General features: G+C 46.4%; 1 protein-coding gene across 1 annotated transcript in view; it reads right to left on the bottom strand.

The window, feature by feature from the left end:
• Positions 1 to 622: 622 nt before the first annotated feature.
• KIF26B (kinesin family member 26B) overlaps positions 623 to 15,141 on the bottom strand; it is a 440,039-nt gene continuing 425,520 nt past the window's right edge. The window contains exons 13-15 of the mRNA XM_045877594.3: positions 11,676 to 11,878; positions 11,006 to 11,156; positions 623 to 1,412 (exon numbers count right to left, since the gene is read on the bottom strand). Coding sequence (XP_045733550.1) covers positions 1,264 to 1,412; positions 11,006 to 11,156; positions 11,676 to 11,878 — 503 coding nt within the window. The 3' untranslated portion in view covers positions 623 to 1,263. The remainder of the gene's footprint in view (positions 1,413 to 11,005; positions 11,157 to 11,675; positions 11,879 to 15,141) is intronic.

The following is a 15,141-nucleotide window of genomic DNA, read 5'->3' as shown; positions in this document are numbered from 1 at the left end:
GGGGGGACAAGCCTTGTCCTTCCTTGAGATGGTGGCCTCGGGACATAGGAGGATGGGGCTGTTTTGCATTTGAATAGCACTCTGGACCACAGAGATGTCATGTGATCCCAACAGCCTTCCTTGTTCTAAATCAAGACTCTTGCAAGTCTCTGAGCATATACCAGCCTGAGAGGGTCTCTAAACTGGGAAAGATCTCCTGTTTCTGATAATGTCACGGAACCAGAGAACAAAAAATATGGCTCTACTGAGTTGGTTCAAGCTTTCAATCCAGTCTTTGGAATAAAAATGACTATGAAAAAGGTTTTGAGGGCCATGAAAACCCTGGGTTTGGGGATAATCAATCAGTACGTGAGTCAGGACTTGGAGGGAGAGGCTGTATCTGGATCAAACACCCCTCTCAAAGGACACGGAAAGCCTCGGTCGTAAAGGCTCCTTTTCCCGGAAAGATGCAGCCCCTGTTCTCTCAAGCTCACACGCACCTGCCCCGTGAGGCTGCCCACCACCCGCACCCCTGGTGAGAGAGGTGGCACGAAGTGTCACCCGCTGTCCCCACTGTCTTTGGAAACACACCGGCTCATGCCCATCAAGTCTCTCTGTTCTGAGTGGCCTTACCAGAAGAACCGTAAAGGACAGTGAACATTTATTCATATGCAATACTGCTTAGGGGATAGAGCTACAAACACTACTTATTTAGAAACAGCAAGTCAGAAATAGGATAAAACACCAAGAGAAAACGAGCTGTAAATACATTTCCAAAAATGCGTTTGATTTTCTTTTTTGTGGTGGTGGTGGTGTTTTCATCTGGAGTAGCACCATCTGTACACAAGAAAGTCTCAAAACTGTTTGGATAATAAAGATTTGCAAGGCACTTAGTCGCTCTGGGTCATCTGTTGTGTGTCTGCTTCCGACAGCAATCCTGCACGCACCCTTGACCCTTCTCGCAAAGCCAGAGAAGAGGGGGGCTCTTGCCAGCAGTTCTTACGTATCAACAAGTTCTCGAAAGTTCCTCAAAGTGCTTTTTCAGTCTCACGGGGCTTCCACGTCCCTTGGGCTTCCCATCATTTCCTCCTCCCACACGTGTGGTGTTTGCACCTTTCCTACAGAAAACAAAAGAAAACTGCCTTCCGCTCAGCACTCCCTCCAGACTTGCACCAACCTTCGTCCTCCTTCCGCTGTCTCCGAGCCGCTGGCACCAAGGGCCTGCTGAGGCGGGGGGGGGGGGGGGGCCTGGGCAGTGAGGGGCTGGCAGGCCGGACCGGCTCTTCATCGGCGCCGGGAGGTGATGTCGAAGCAGGTGATCATCATGAGGTGGGCCTTGCAGAAGTTGACACGGCTCTCCAAGCGCTCCGTCACGCACTCCAGGGCCTCCAGGTACTCCAGGGAATCCAGCTCCAAAACCTGCTCCAAGTCAACTGCAAAGAAGAAGCCTGGTGGAGATGTGGCCAGCACAGGAGGGTGGCCTCCTGGTCACCGCCCCACCCAGCCCCCCCGGGGGGAGACCTGGGGCAGCATGGGACCCTCTGACTCCCTCGGGCTGCCAATGGGCTCTGCTTGCTGCCTGCATGGATACTGGGGCCCTTTGCACTCATTATGATGATTTCAGGCCCCTCCCATTTTGTTGAGATTCTACAGAAGGATAAGGCGACATTCCGGCTCTCCCCACCTCTGTCCACCTCCAGCATAGGATGTGAGACTCTACCAGGACCGTTCTTCTTGATTAGCTATAAAACAAATCTCCAAGCTGAGGTGCAGAGTATTCCCTCCTTTTTTGGGGGGGGGGCCTCACCTGAGTGACATTTATACCTTTGTCTACTTCTGTTTGTTCTCTCTTTATTCCTTCCCACAGCCATAGGCGGCAGCCTCTCTGAGCAGGTTGAAAAACCTGACCCTGTCTCTGGGTGCTTCCTGCTTTCACATATGCACTGGTGGTTCAGGAAATGATGATGCTAAAATCTATAATTAAGATTCCTTGCACTCAGAAGACAAGCAGAGATTCAGGACCCAGAGGCCATCCCTTACGGTCAGGCCAGCACAGCAAACAGTCTGCTTCCTTCTGTCCCTAAGGAGCAGTGATGTGGGGCCATCCCCTCCTGTCCCCAGGCCCCCGCTTTGTCCAGTGGCGACTAGGGCAGCGGCAGGGGCTCCAGCAGGGACAGCAGCTGGGGAGGGGAAAGGAGATGGCCCCGGAAGAGGACGTTGTCCTAGGACCCCCAGCTCGGCCATGCCTCACTGCTGCCGGCACAGGTTACTTAAAAGTGAAATGATAGGCACAACTGCTACTCTGCCTCCCTTACCAGACTCAAGTTGCCATGAAGAGTAAAATAAAAATGAGAGGGTAAATGGGAACATGGCTCGGGAACTGGAACACAGACTCCGATGAAACACAAGGGTTGGGGCGCCTGGGTGGCTCAGTCATTAAGCATCTGCCTTTGGCTCAGGTCATGATCCCAGGGTCCTGGGATCGAGTCCCGCGTCGGGCTCCCTGCTCTGTGGGAGGCCTGCTTCTCCCTCTCCCACTCCCCCTGCTTGTGTTCCCTCTCTCACTGTGTCTCTCTCTGTCAAATAAATAAAATCTTTAAAAAAAAAACAACCACAAGGGTTGTAATGGAGGCCGCCTCTTTTTACAGGTGCGCTGAGATTCCGAGGAGCGAGGTGACTTGCTTGGGGTCACAGACAATGAGGAGAGCTAGGAATGAGACTGAGGGCTCCTGAGTGTCATGATAATGTTTAAAATACAGAGGGAGGATCCAAGATGGCAACGGAGGAGGACCCTGAACTCCCCTCCTCCCTCCTTGCACACACAGGTGGAGCAAATCCTCCTAAAGAAGAACAGAGGGGAGGAGGAGGGGGGGAGAGGGAGGAGGAGGAGGAGTCTGTCTGCCCGGGATGCCATCAGCTGCTGGGATCCAGAAAACAAAAGCCACAGTTTAAAAAAGCAACTAGAATGCAGAAGAACCAGCCCTAGAACTCTCTCCACGGCACAGGCAATGACTAGTGTCATGTTTTATGTACCCCCTGCCCCTTGATAGCACAGACAGAGGCAGGGTCGAGACACCCTAGCTGGCCTGCCACTGCCCCAGCCCACAGCAGCCCCAGAAGTCCCACCAAGCCAGTTCCAGCACAGCACACACCTGACAGCCCTGCACAGTGCTCACTAGAGCTCCGGCCATCTTGCCAAGGTGACACAGGGGCCTGCAGTACTCCAAGCCTGTTCCGCTACAGCTGCAGACAACCTGCCAGGGCACCCCCAGTGCAGAGTACCCTGGGACCCCCCAACCCACACCTGCTTCAGCTCCAGTTTCCAGCCAGGGTGATCCTTGCCCAGAACCTGGGATCCCCTGCCTTGCACCCACTTCAGCTGTCCCACCAGCACACTCTCTGTGTGGAGAGCCCTGGGACCCTCTGGCCTGCACCACCTTAGCTTTGGTCATCCCACAAGGGCAGCCCCAGCACAGATTGCCCCATCCTCCAGTGCATACCAGCTACAACTCCAGCCAGCCAGCAGCCAAAGATGCTGGGTACACACAGCCAACACAGGGGATGTCCCTACACAAGACCATTCCTTCAAGTTTATAAGAAGAAACAGAAACACAGACAAAATGAAGAGACAGAAGAAGAATATGCTCCAAACAAGAGGCCAAGACAAAACCTCTGAAGAAGAACTAAAGGAAATGGAGATAAGCAGTCTACCTGATGAAGAGTTCAAGGCACTGGTCAGACAGATGCTCAATGAGTGCATGAGTGGATGAGCTCAATGAGAACTTCAACAAAGAGATAAAAAATAGAAAGAACCAATCAGAGTTGAGGAATATGATAACTGAAATGAAAAGTACATAAGAGGGAATCAACAGCAGATTAGAGGAGGCAGAAAAAGGAATAAGTGATCTGGAAGACAGGGTGATGGAAAGCATTCAGCTGAATGACAAGAGTAAAAATAACAACAACAACAAAAAACAATGATAAGTTAAGGATCTCTGGGACAGCATCAAACATACTAATATTCACATTATCAGGGGTCCCAGAAGGAGAAGAGAAAGAGAAACAGGCAGAAAACTTATTTGAAGAAATAATAGCTGAAAACATCCCTAGCCTGGGGAAGAAAGCACAGAGAGTTTCAAATGAGGTGAACCAAGAAGGTCCACATCAAGACATATAATAATTAAAATGTCAAAGATTAAATATAAAGAGAATTTTTAAGGCAAAGCAAGAGAGAAGCAGCTAGGTACATAGAAGAGAAACCTCGTAAGACCATCAGCTGATTTTTCAGCAAAAACTTGGCAGGCCAGAAGGGAGTGGCATGACATAGTCAAAGTTCTGAAAAGGAAAAAAGAAACCTACTACAAGAACACTCTACTTGGCAAGATTATCATTCAGAACTGAAGGGGAGAGGGGTACCTGGGTGGCTCAGTCATTGAGCGTCTGCCTTTGGCTCAGGTCATGATCCCAGAGTCCTGGGATCGAGCCCTGCATCGGGCTCCCTGCTCCCTCTCCCACTACCCCTGCTTGTGTTCCCCCTCTCACTGTGTCTCTGTCAAATAAATAAATAAAATCTTAAAAAAAAACAAAACTGAAGGGGAGATAAAGAATTGCCCAAACAAAAGTTAAAAGAGTTCATTGCCACTAAGTGAGCCTCACAGGAAATGTGTAAAGAGACTTCTCTAAGTAGAAAAGAAAAGGCCATAATTAGAAGAAAATTATGAAAGGAAAAAATTCATGAGTAAAGCAAACATAAAGGTAGTAAATCAATCATTTAAGAAAGCTTGTAAGGTTAAAAGAGGGCGCCTGGGTGGCTCAGTTGGTTAAGCGACTGCCTTCGGCTCAGGTCATGATCCTGGAATCCTGGGATAGAGTCCCGCATCGGGCTCCCTGCTCGGCAGGGAGTCTGCTTCTCCCTCTGACCCTCCCCGCTCTCATGTGCTCTCTCTCATTCTCTCTCTCTCAAATAAATAAATAAAATCTTTAAAAAAAAAAAAAAGAAGGTTAAAAGAAAATAAAACCAATTATATCTAAATATTAAAGGGACTCACAAAAAGATGTAAAATATGACAACATATATATAAAATGTGGAGGAGGAGTAAAAATGAAATTCTTTTAGCGTGTGTTCAAACTTAAGTGACCTTCAACTTAATATAGACTGCTATATACTTAGGATATTGTAGAACCACAAACCAAAAACCTGTGACACACAAAAATAAAGGAAACCAAACCAAGCATAACACTAAAGGAAGTCATCAATCACAAGGAAAAAAAGCAAGAGAAGAAAAAAGGACGAAAGAAGAACTACAAAAACAACCAGAGAACAATTAACAAAATAGCAATAAGGACATACCTATTGATAATTACTTTTAGTGTAAATGGCCTAAATGCTCCAATCAAAATAGGGTGATAAAATGGTTAAAAAACCAAGACCCATCGATATGCTACTTACAAGAAACTCACTTCAGACCTAAAGACACATAGAGACTGAAAGTGAAGGGATGGAAAAAGATATACCATGCAAATAGAAGCCAAAAAAAGAAAAGAAAAAAAAAAAAAGCCAGGGTGGCAGTACTTTTATCAGACAAAAGAGACTTTGAAGCAAGAACAGTAACAAGAGACAAGGGCATTACATAGTGATAAAGAAATCAATCCAACAAGAGGATATAACAATTGTAAATATCTATGCACCCAACACTAGAGCACCTAAATACATAAAGCAAATATTAATAGACATAAAGGGAGAAATTGACAGTCATACAATAATACTAGGGGATTTTAATACCTCACTCACATCAATGGATAGATCATCCAAGCAGAAAATCAATAAGGAAACAACGGCTTTGAAGGACATATGAGACCACATGGACTTAACAAAGAGAACAGTCCATCCCCAAATGGCAGAATACACATTATTTTCATGTGCACATGGGAATTCTCCAGGATGAATCACATGTCCAGACACAAAACAAGTCTCAATAAATTTATGAAGATTGAAATCATATCAAATATCTTTTCCAACCACAGTGGTATGAAAGTAGAAATCAATTACAGGAAAAAAACTAAAACCACAACCCTGTAGAGGCTAAACAACCAGTGTGTCAATGAAGAAATCAAGGAGGAAATGAAAAAAAGATACATGGAGACAAATGAAAATGAAAACACAATGGTCCAAATGGGATACAGTGAAAGTAGTTCTAAGTGGGAAGTTTATAGTAATACAGGCCTACCTCAAGAAACGAGAAAAATCTGCAAAAATCTAATCTTATACACAGATGAACTAGAAAAGAAGAAAGCTCAAAGCTAGTAGAAAAAAGGAAATAATAAAGATCAGAGCAGAAATAAATAAAATAGAGACCAAAAAAATAGAAAAGATAGATGAAACCAAGAGCTGGTTCTTTGAGAAGAAAAACAAAATTGATAAACTTTCAGCCAACTCATCAAGAAAAAAGCACTCAGATAAAGAAAATTAGAAATGAAAAAGGAAAAGTAACAACCAGTATCACAGACATACAAAGGATTATAAGAGACTGTAATGAAAAATATGCCAACAAATTGAACTGCCTAGAAGAAATGGATAAATTCCTAGAAATATACCATTTTCCAAAACTGAATCAGGACACACAGAATCTGAATTACTAGTAATAAAATTGAATCAATAATAAAAAACTCCCAACAAACAAAAGTCCAGGACTAGATGGATTCACAGATGAATTCTACCAAACATTTAAAGAAGAGTTAATACCTACTCTCCTCCAACTGCTTCAAAAAAGTAGAAGAGGAAGCTTCCAAATTCATTCTATGAGGCCAGCATTACCCTGATACTATAGTCAGATGAAGACACTATAAAAAAAAAAAGAAAACTACAGGCCAATATTTCTAACGAATATACATACTAAAGTCTTCAACAAAATATTAGCAAACCGCATCCAACTATACATTAGGAGAATCATTCACCATGATGAAGTGGAATTTATTCCATGGGTGCAAAAATGGTTCAATATCCACAAATCAATCAACGTGATACACCACATTAACAAATTGAAGTTTTTGTCTATGGGATCATCTCAATAGATGCAGAAAAAGCATTTAACAAAGAACAACATCTGTTCATGGTTTTAGAGGGACATAACATAATAAAGGCCACATAGGACAAACCCACAGCCAACATCATCCTCAATGGTGAAAAACAGAGCTTTTCTTCTCAGATCAGGAATAAGATAAGGATGCCCACTCATTTTTATCCAACATAGTACTGGAAGTCCTAGCCACAAAAATCAGACAATAAAAAGAAATAAAAGGCATCCAAATTGGTAAGGAAGAAGTAAGACTGTCACTATTTGCAGATACTATGATATTTTATATAGAAAACCCTAAAGACTCTACCAAGAAACTATTAAGAGTAATAAATGAACTCAGGAAAGTTGCAGGATATGAGATTAATATACAGTAATCAGTTGCAGTTCTATACAAGAATAATGAACTAGCAGAAAGAGAAATTAAAAAAAAAATTTACAATTACACACAAAAGAATAAAATACCTAGGAAAAAACTTAACCAAGGAGGTGGAATATCTATACTCTAAAAACTATAAAATAATTGATGAAAGAAATTGAAGACAACATAAACAAATGGAAAGATATACCATGCTCATGGATTAGAAGGATTAAAATTGTTAAAATGTCCATACTACCCAAAGCAAGCTACAGATTCAATGTCATCCCTATCAAAATACCAACAGTAATTTCACAGAACTAGAACAAACTGTGCTAAAATCTGTATGAAACCACAAAGGACCCCAAAAAGCAATCTTGAGAAAGAAGAACAAATTTGTAGGTATCACAAACCCAGGTTTTAAGGTACACTACAAAGCTACGGTAATCAAAACAGCATGATACTGGCACAAAAATAGAAATACCAATGGAACAGATAGGGACCCAAAAGAATAAACCCATGCTTATATGGTCAATTAATCTATGACAAGGGAGGTAAAAATGTACAGTGGTGAAAAGATAGTGTGTTTTTAATAAATGGCATCAGGTAATATTCCATTGTATATATGAACCACATCTTCTTTAACCATGAGAGACTCTGGACTCTGGAAAACAAACTGAGGGTTATAGAAGGGAGGGGGATGGGGGGGTGGGGTAACCAGGTGATGGGTATTAAGGAGGTCACATGTTGTGATGAAAGGATAATACACTCAACTAATGAATTGTTGAACACTACATCAAAAACTAATGATGTACTATATGTTGGCTAACTGAATAATAAATAACATTGGGAAAACTGGATAGCTATATGCAAAGAATGAAACTGGACCATTTTCTTATACCATACACAAAAATAAACTCAAAATGGATTAAAGACCTAAATGTGAGACCTGAAACCACAAAACCCCTAAAAGAAAATAGGCAGTAATCTCTTGGACGTTGGCCTTAGCAACATTTTTCTAGGTATGTCTCCTGAGGCAAGAGAAACAAAAGCAAAAATAAACTATTGGGACTACACCAAATAAAAAGCTTTTGCACAGTGAAGGAAGCCATTGACAAAACAAAAAGGCAACCTGCTGAGTGGTAGAAAATATTTGCAAATATATTTCATAAGGGGTTAATATCCAAAGTATATAAAGAACTTATACAACTCAAGATCAAAACCCACAAATAATCCAACCAAAAAATAGGTAGAGGACCTGATCAGACATTTTTCCCAAGGAAGACATGCAGATGGCCAACAGACACATGAAAAGATGCTCAACATAAGGGAAATGCAAATCAAAGCCACAATGAGGTGTCCCCTCAAACTTGTCAGAATGGCTATTATATACATAGTACCCACATTCACATGTGCGCACACACACACACACACACACACTGGAATATTACTCAGCCATAAAAAAGATTAAGATCTTTCCATCTGCAACAACATAGATGGACCCTGAGGGCATTATGCTAAGGGAAAAACATACCATTTGATTTCACTTATATGTGGAATTTAAAAGATACAAAAAAATGAACAAACCAAAAAACAGAAACAGACCCATAAATACAGAGACAAACTGGTGGTTGCCAGAGGGGAGGAGGGGGGTGGAGGGATGGTCAGGTACAGGCTTCCAGGTATGGAATGAATAAGTCATGGGGATGGAATGCACAGCATAGGGAATAAAGTCGATGGTTCTGTCATGGCCTTGTATGGTGACAAATGGTAACCACACTTGGGGTGAGCACAGTGTAACGTATAGTATCTGTATGTTGTACACCTAAAACTAGTGTAACTGTGTGTGTCAACTAGACTCCAATAAAGAAAGCAATAAAATTTTTGAAAACTGAAAAAAGAACCCACCAGGACATAACCTCCTCAGGCTGCTACTAGACCACCTCAAAGGTGGCATCAGAATTAAGAAAGAAAAATAAAAATGGATGCCGGCACATAGATTTCTATGCCAGTATTCGATTTATCACCCACACCCGGCAAATAGCGTGCTGCCTTATTGGTTTTTTTTTTTTTTTTCTCATTCTTGGTTTCATTTCATCTTAAAGGAACGATCTGTGTTTCTCCTTTCATGTGGCCTCCTGTTCAATCCCTTCCTCAGCATCAAACGATTACTGATTTTTGACACATACAAAGGCATGAAGGGAGTGACTGCTTCCTGGAAGCATCTACACGTGTGTGCCGATGTGTACGTTTGCTCCCATCCGGGGAAAAAATGTGACTTTGTGAGATGAAGACCATTCTCGAGCCTGCCTGAGGCATAAACAGCTCTCAAAACAGAAAGCTCTAATGCAAACAGTACAAATGAAGGGGAGCTGCCTGCAGGGGCACCCTGGGACCTGAACTGCCTGGAATTCATGGACGGAGGAGATGAGAAGCCGAGAGTGGGAGAGAAGGAAGCACTGGGCCCTGTATTTGTGCCACAGCCAGACTTTGGCTACTGTTCTCATTCATGTCCTCTCCCCCGCCAGTGCCTGGGATGACAACACCCTGAGAGCATGTCTCTGTCCAGACCTCTCACATAGGACCTAAGTCGGTGTGCTACGGAAGCAGGCACGAGGGAGCAGTCTTCTATTTGGTTCAACTCTGGGATAATAATAATCATCTTACTACCAGATACCACGCCTTCATCATGGGCCCAGCAGTGCTTATGCCTCACAACACCCTATGAAGTGGGCTCCATTATGTTAAGGAAATCAAGGCTCACAGAGGTTAGTCGTCTTCGCTGAGGTCCCACAGCTAGTATGTGGGAAAGCCAGCATCCAGGCTGGTCCGCATGACGGTGGTCATCCCATGTGATTGGCTTGCAGGGGGTAGGGGTGAAGGGAGCGAGGCACAGGGAGGCTGGGGGGCTGGTGAGTGTCAGACAAGTGAGGGAAAGGAATTTTAATGGCAGTCATGCATTTTATTCCACAGACTAAGTCTTCCAATGTTGAGTCCCCTATCAATGAAATAGTTGGGACCCTATTTGAGCTTTATTTTGTGGTAAATAGAATGGTTAGGAGCAAATAAATTCGAGACAATTGAATCTGTCAGAGAGAGAGCAAAATTGTTCTGAATTGTTATGAGATGGTTACTGTCATCCTGGGCTTTCTATTGAACAGAAATAACACAGTGAATGCTATTCTTTCCCTCTCAAAGATGTTTTTCTTGCTTTCTGGGTTCTTTGTGAGGCTCACACTCTACCCTATTAGGAGCTCTAGAAAGTCTTATGTCATTTGGGCTAGACATGCAATGTGATTTTGTGGCCTAGGAGCAGGCTTGTAACTCAGCTTCAAGTCTGGGGGATCTTCTGCCAAATGTGGGGGGAGGGGAATCTCATTTTCAGGTGCTTGGGACTGAGACACATGAGAGAAATTCTTGCAAGAGCAATACTGGCTACACCTTTGCTGCCCATCCCATCTTCCCTGAGGAGAGTGAGGCTGTGGGCCCCCAGACCCCCACACAGTCTGTGTACACCTCCCTCTGGGCTGTGTGCAGGCCCGTTGAGCTGGTGAACCTGGCAGCCCCGGTGATAGGAAGGAACCCAGGGACTTACATTCGCTGAGCCACTTGTTGGGGTCCAGCATCAGATACTGTTTGGTGATCTCCAGCTCCTTCATCAGCCACTCGTACTTGGCCCGGACCTCGGCGATTCTCTGCTGGCGATGCTCCAGAATTTTCAGTTTCGCATTGAAGCACGTGACCTCCTAGAAGGCAGAGGAGAAGGACTGGGGGTGTGTGGAGAGAGGGAGAAGAGGCCCCCCAGCTCCGATGCAAGCCACCTCTTGGAGATGGGAATGCTCTGTGCGCAGTCAGCGATGAGGGAGCTGGCCCCTCGCTGGGAAGCTGGGAAGGACTGGATTCTCCCAGCCATGTTTGTGCCTTTTGCCCGAGTCCGCTCAGCCAGCTGCAGGGTAGGACTATCATGGGCATGTCTTACATTGAGGAGGCGGCTGGGGTTCCAGGCTGGAGCCAGAGAAGCCCCCAGGACCGGCAGCTTCCCCAGCGGTTGAGCCTTCTAGACACCCGGGCAGAGAAACACGGAGCTCTCCTTGTCCATGCAAATTGTCTGTGGCTGGGGCAGAACCACCGACTCCCACCTGTCCCAGGACCCCGCGGGGAAGTCTCCGCAGGTCTGAGCATGCCGCTCAGGGCCCTGCTCCAGCACCTGCCTGCGGGCTGGGGTTGGGGGGCTGCCACCACCATGTGGGGACGAGACAGCTCACCTTGCTGCTGCCCGCACGTCGCCGCTGTAGCCGCTCTACATCATCGATTTCATAGACTTTGATCTCAAAAGGTTCCCCGAGGCCCCTCTGGGTGCTGCGCAAGGGGCCGTCCACCCAGCGGACCCCAGTGCTGCTGACGGGCTTTCTTATAGGGGATGGGGTATCAAGGGACAGCGCCGGGATGAGCCTCCGTCTCTGAGAACCTGAGGAGGGAACGAAGCCCAAAGTTTATCTTTTTGGATTTCAGTCTTTTAAATGAACATATTTTCTGATGTGCGTGCTAGGACCCTGATAGGCACCCCAGGGTCTGTGGCAGGGCTGACTGTGAAACATGCCAACGCCCTGCCACGCACCTCAACAGTTACTCCCTTAATCTGGCTTCACCTCCAAAAGCTCACCAACTCTCTGCCTTCCCTTAGAGCCACCTCCAATCTCCACCCATGAACCACATGTGTGCACGCACACACGCACCCCAAAACACATGGTCTAGACCTGTCGGCCATACTGGCCCCACCCTCAGCATGAATGTATGTTACCATGGAATTCAAGAGATGCTTGTGTTCTGGGGAAAAAGGGTCCTAGTATTTGGTATTATAGGAATAGTTCTAAAAAACATTGCTTTTTTGCTTACAGCGACAGCCAACACTGTGAGAAGCACTGATTATGTGCCAGACCCTATTCAACACACTTGACAACCTGTGACAGAGGGCTAGCTGTCCCCAATATGCGCTGCTTCCTCCGTGAAGGGGACAGAACAGGAGTAGGGTGCACAGCCGCCAGGATGGGAACCATGCCCCTGGGACCTGCACCTCAAGCTCCCACTGATGGGGCATCGGCAGAAGTGCTGTGGGCAGCTGCTAGACAGCGTCCTTAAAGGCTGGGGGTCTGTCGTCCCCCTCTTCCTGTCCCCTCTGTCCTTGATGAAATATGACGCCTGCTTCAGGAGGTGAAGATCAGCAACAACACAAAAAGGACACAGGAGGGGCCTAGACTCCGGGCACCCTCGAGACTTTGACAAGATCATCTACACAGATCTTTTTTAGGGACTTCGTTTTTCTCGAACAGATTTGGGGTCACAGCTCCATGGAGAGGCAGGGACAAAACAAGAACCTATCTGGTGACCGAGTGAACAGCAGGAGGCGGGCAGAGCAAAGCAGGGCGCTCCCAGCCCCTGCGAGGAGTTATCACACTCCTGGCCAAGAACCGAGGCAGACACCCCACCGCCAATGACAATCCGTACTCTAGCTGCCCCGCAGGGGAGGTGTAAGTCTGCCTGGGCTTACATCTTCTATGGTCGTTACATCCGACAAGAACAGCCCCTTGGTGGGTTAGTCTCACCCTGCTGCCTGCAGGCCATGCTCCTGCTGCCCAGGCTTGTGCTCCCCTCAGTGCTCGGCCCACAAGGGCCTCCACCCCCTCTGCCCTAACCTCCTATGAGGCTTGATCGCGGTGCTTCCCAGCGGACTGCTGTTGCGCTGGCCTGCCCTGTGTCTGAACGCTTCCCACACTTATGCCTCACGACCCCACTCGGGATTTGTCAGTTTGCCTCGGTCACCGTTCTGCTCCATGCTTCTCCTGCTTTGTCTCCAATTAGATGACAAACCTCTTACAGTGGCCTCGTCTTCGATGCTGCCTGCCCCTCCCCACCACGCTCGAACCTTGTGTGTCAGCGAGCTCTAAGAGCACAGAAGAGGGGGACGGATCAAGATTTAACAAAAGAAATCCCATGGACTGTGGATCGTCTTATGGAAAGGAAGTCATATGACCACCAACATTCTTTATGTTATCTGCATTGTTTCCTATGATGTGAACATCAGAGAGACCATGTTGGTGCTCTACCAAACCCTTCATTTTACTTTTATGTGAGCCCAGAGAGGGTAGTTATTCCCTGAAGGCCACAGCCCAACAGCCCAAGTCTCCTGCTCTCCAGCTCAGTCTTCTCACTACACCACACTCTGGCTAATTCCATGCACTTTCCACCAACATGGGTCTCCAGGAATGGGACCCATAAGGTGACCTTAATGACATTTGGTTGTTTCTCATGCTACACACTCCAAAGCACTCAGAGGTCGAGGTTATCCACCCTGTGATCTATTTTTATTCGTTTTTCAACCAAATCATTACAATTTTCCAAATTCAAAAGCAATCTCCGATAAAAGATAACTGCCCGTCTCCTCTGCAAACATCTCCAGGAATTGTACAATCCAGCCATCTAGCTAGGAATTTCCTTTGAGGAGTTTTATGGCTTCTTAAAGAAGTTGCTTTTGATTTATGCTGATCATGTCTGACAGCCAGCGTTTCTCTTAATAATCACCATAAATAAGAGAGACAAGGTCACCTAACCTGAAAGTAGCTTATCTCCACTGCCACGTCCATCATGGGGCCCTGGATCCCTGGCACCTGCTCGCAGACATCTGATTCTCCTGGCGCTCTGTGTTAAACCCATCTCTGGCCCCTAGCCTGGTGCTTCAGTCCTACACCGTGTCCTCCGATAGCCTCACCCAACAAGAGAGCCTCAGAGGACAGACTTTATGGAAGGAGACAGCACCAGGCACGGGCAGGTGTGGAGCCTGCTGGCCGCTATCAGCTCAGCTGTTTTATAGAGCTCTGTACCCCAGGTGGGGAGAGCTACACCACAGCATCTAGAATTACAAGGTTGACTTCTTTGAGGCAGACAAACGGTTTATGATGCGCATTATGTTCTGGTTGGAACATTCCAGAGCTTGTGCTCGCATGTGTTAGGAGAAACCCCGTGGTCGAGACAGAAAGCCCGTGGGGCAGTTGCCGGAGCAGCTGCAGGAAAGGGGAGACCCCACTTCGTGGACTCACCCCATTTTTTACTTCCTGATAAGCCCATAGCACCACTGTTCTGGGGGCCATGGTTTCCGAGGGCCCCATGGAAGGGCCATGGATGGCGAAGGCCAGGCTGGGGGGCAGGACCCCATGTCCCCCTCACGTTGGCCAAGGCACAGACTGCACACAGGGCTCTGCGTCAGATGGCCTCATTAAAAAATGTGTCCTTCACTCAAGAAGAAGGAGGGGAAATTTCTGTGGAATCCCCTAAAGAGTGGAGCTGAATCAGGGGATTCCTCAGTAGCTCACATTGTCCTTGTTCCTTCTGTTTCTCTGTCCAGGCCTCTCTTTGCGCTGTTTCCCTTCACCTGCCCCATGGCTACAGGGCCACCAGCTCTGACCTGGGTCCTCCTCCTCACCCATCATAAGTTCCTGTCCCCTGTAACCCTAAACTCCAACTCAGAAGTCAGTGGCCTTTATCACCTCATTAGAGTCTTTGGACTCATTACTTGCCTTTTGATAGGAGATTCCTGGAGATGGAAGACGTTCTCTGAGAGCATGCATTTTGGACACCAGGGTGCTTTGGTGTACCACGTTAGTGCTGGTGCACTGTGTGTGGGAGGGATCGTGCTGGTGCACTGTGTGTGTTGGGATCGTGCTGGTGCACTGTGTG

The sequence above is a fragment of the Mirounga angustirostris genome, unplaced genomic scaffold (genome assembly GCF_029215605.1).
Source record: "Mirounga angustirostris isolate CCGP_5_RB_7025 unplaced genomic scaffold, mMirAng1.0.hap1 SCAF_6, whole genome shotgun sequence".
Taxonomy (NCBI): domain Eukaryota; kingdom Metazoa; phylum Chordata; class Mammalia; order Carnivora; family Phocidae; genus Mirounga; species Mirounga angustirostris.
This window is presented reverse-complemented; position numbering and strand designations above follow the sequence as displayed.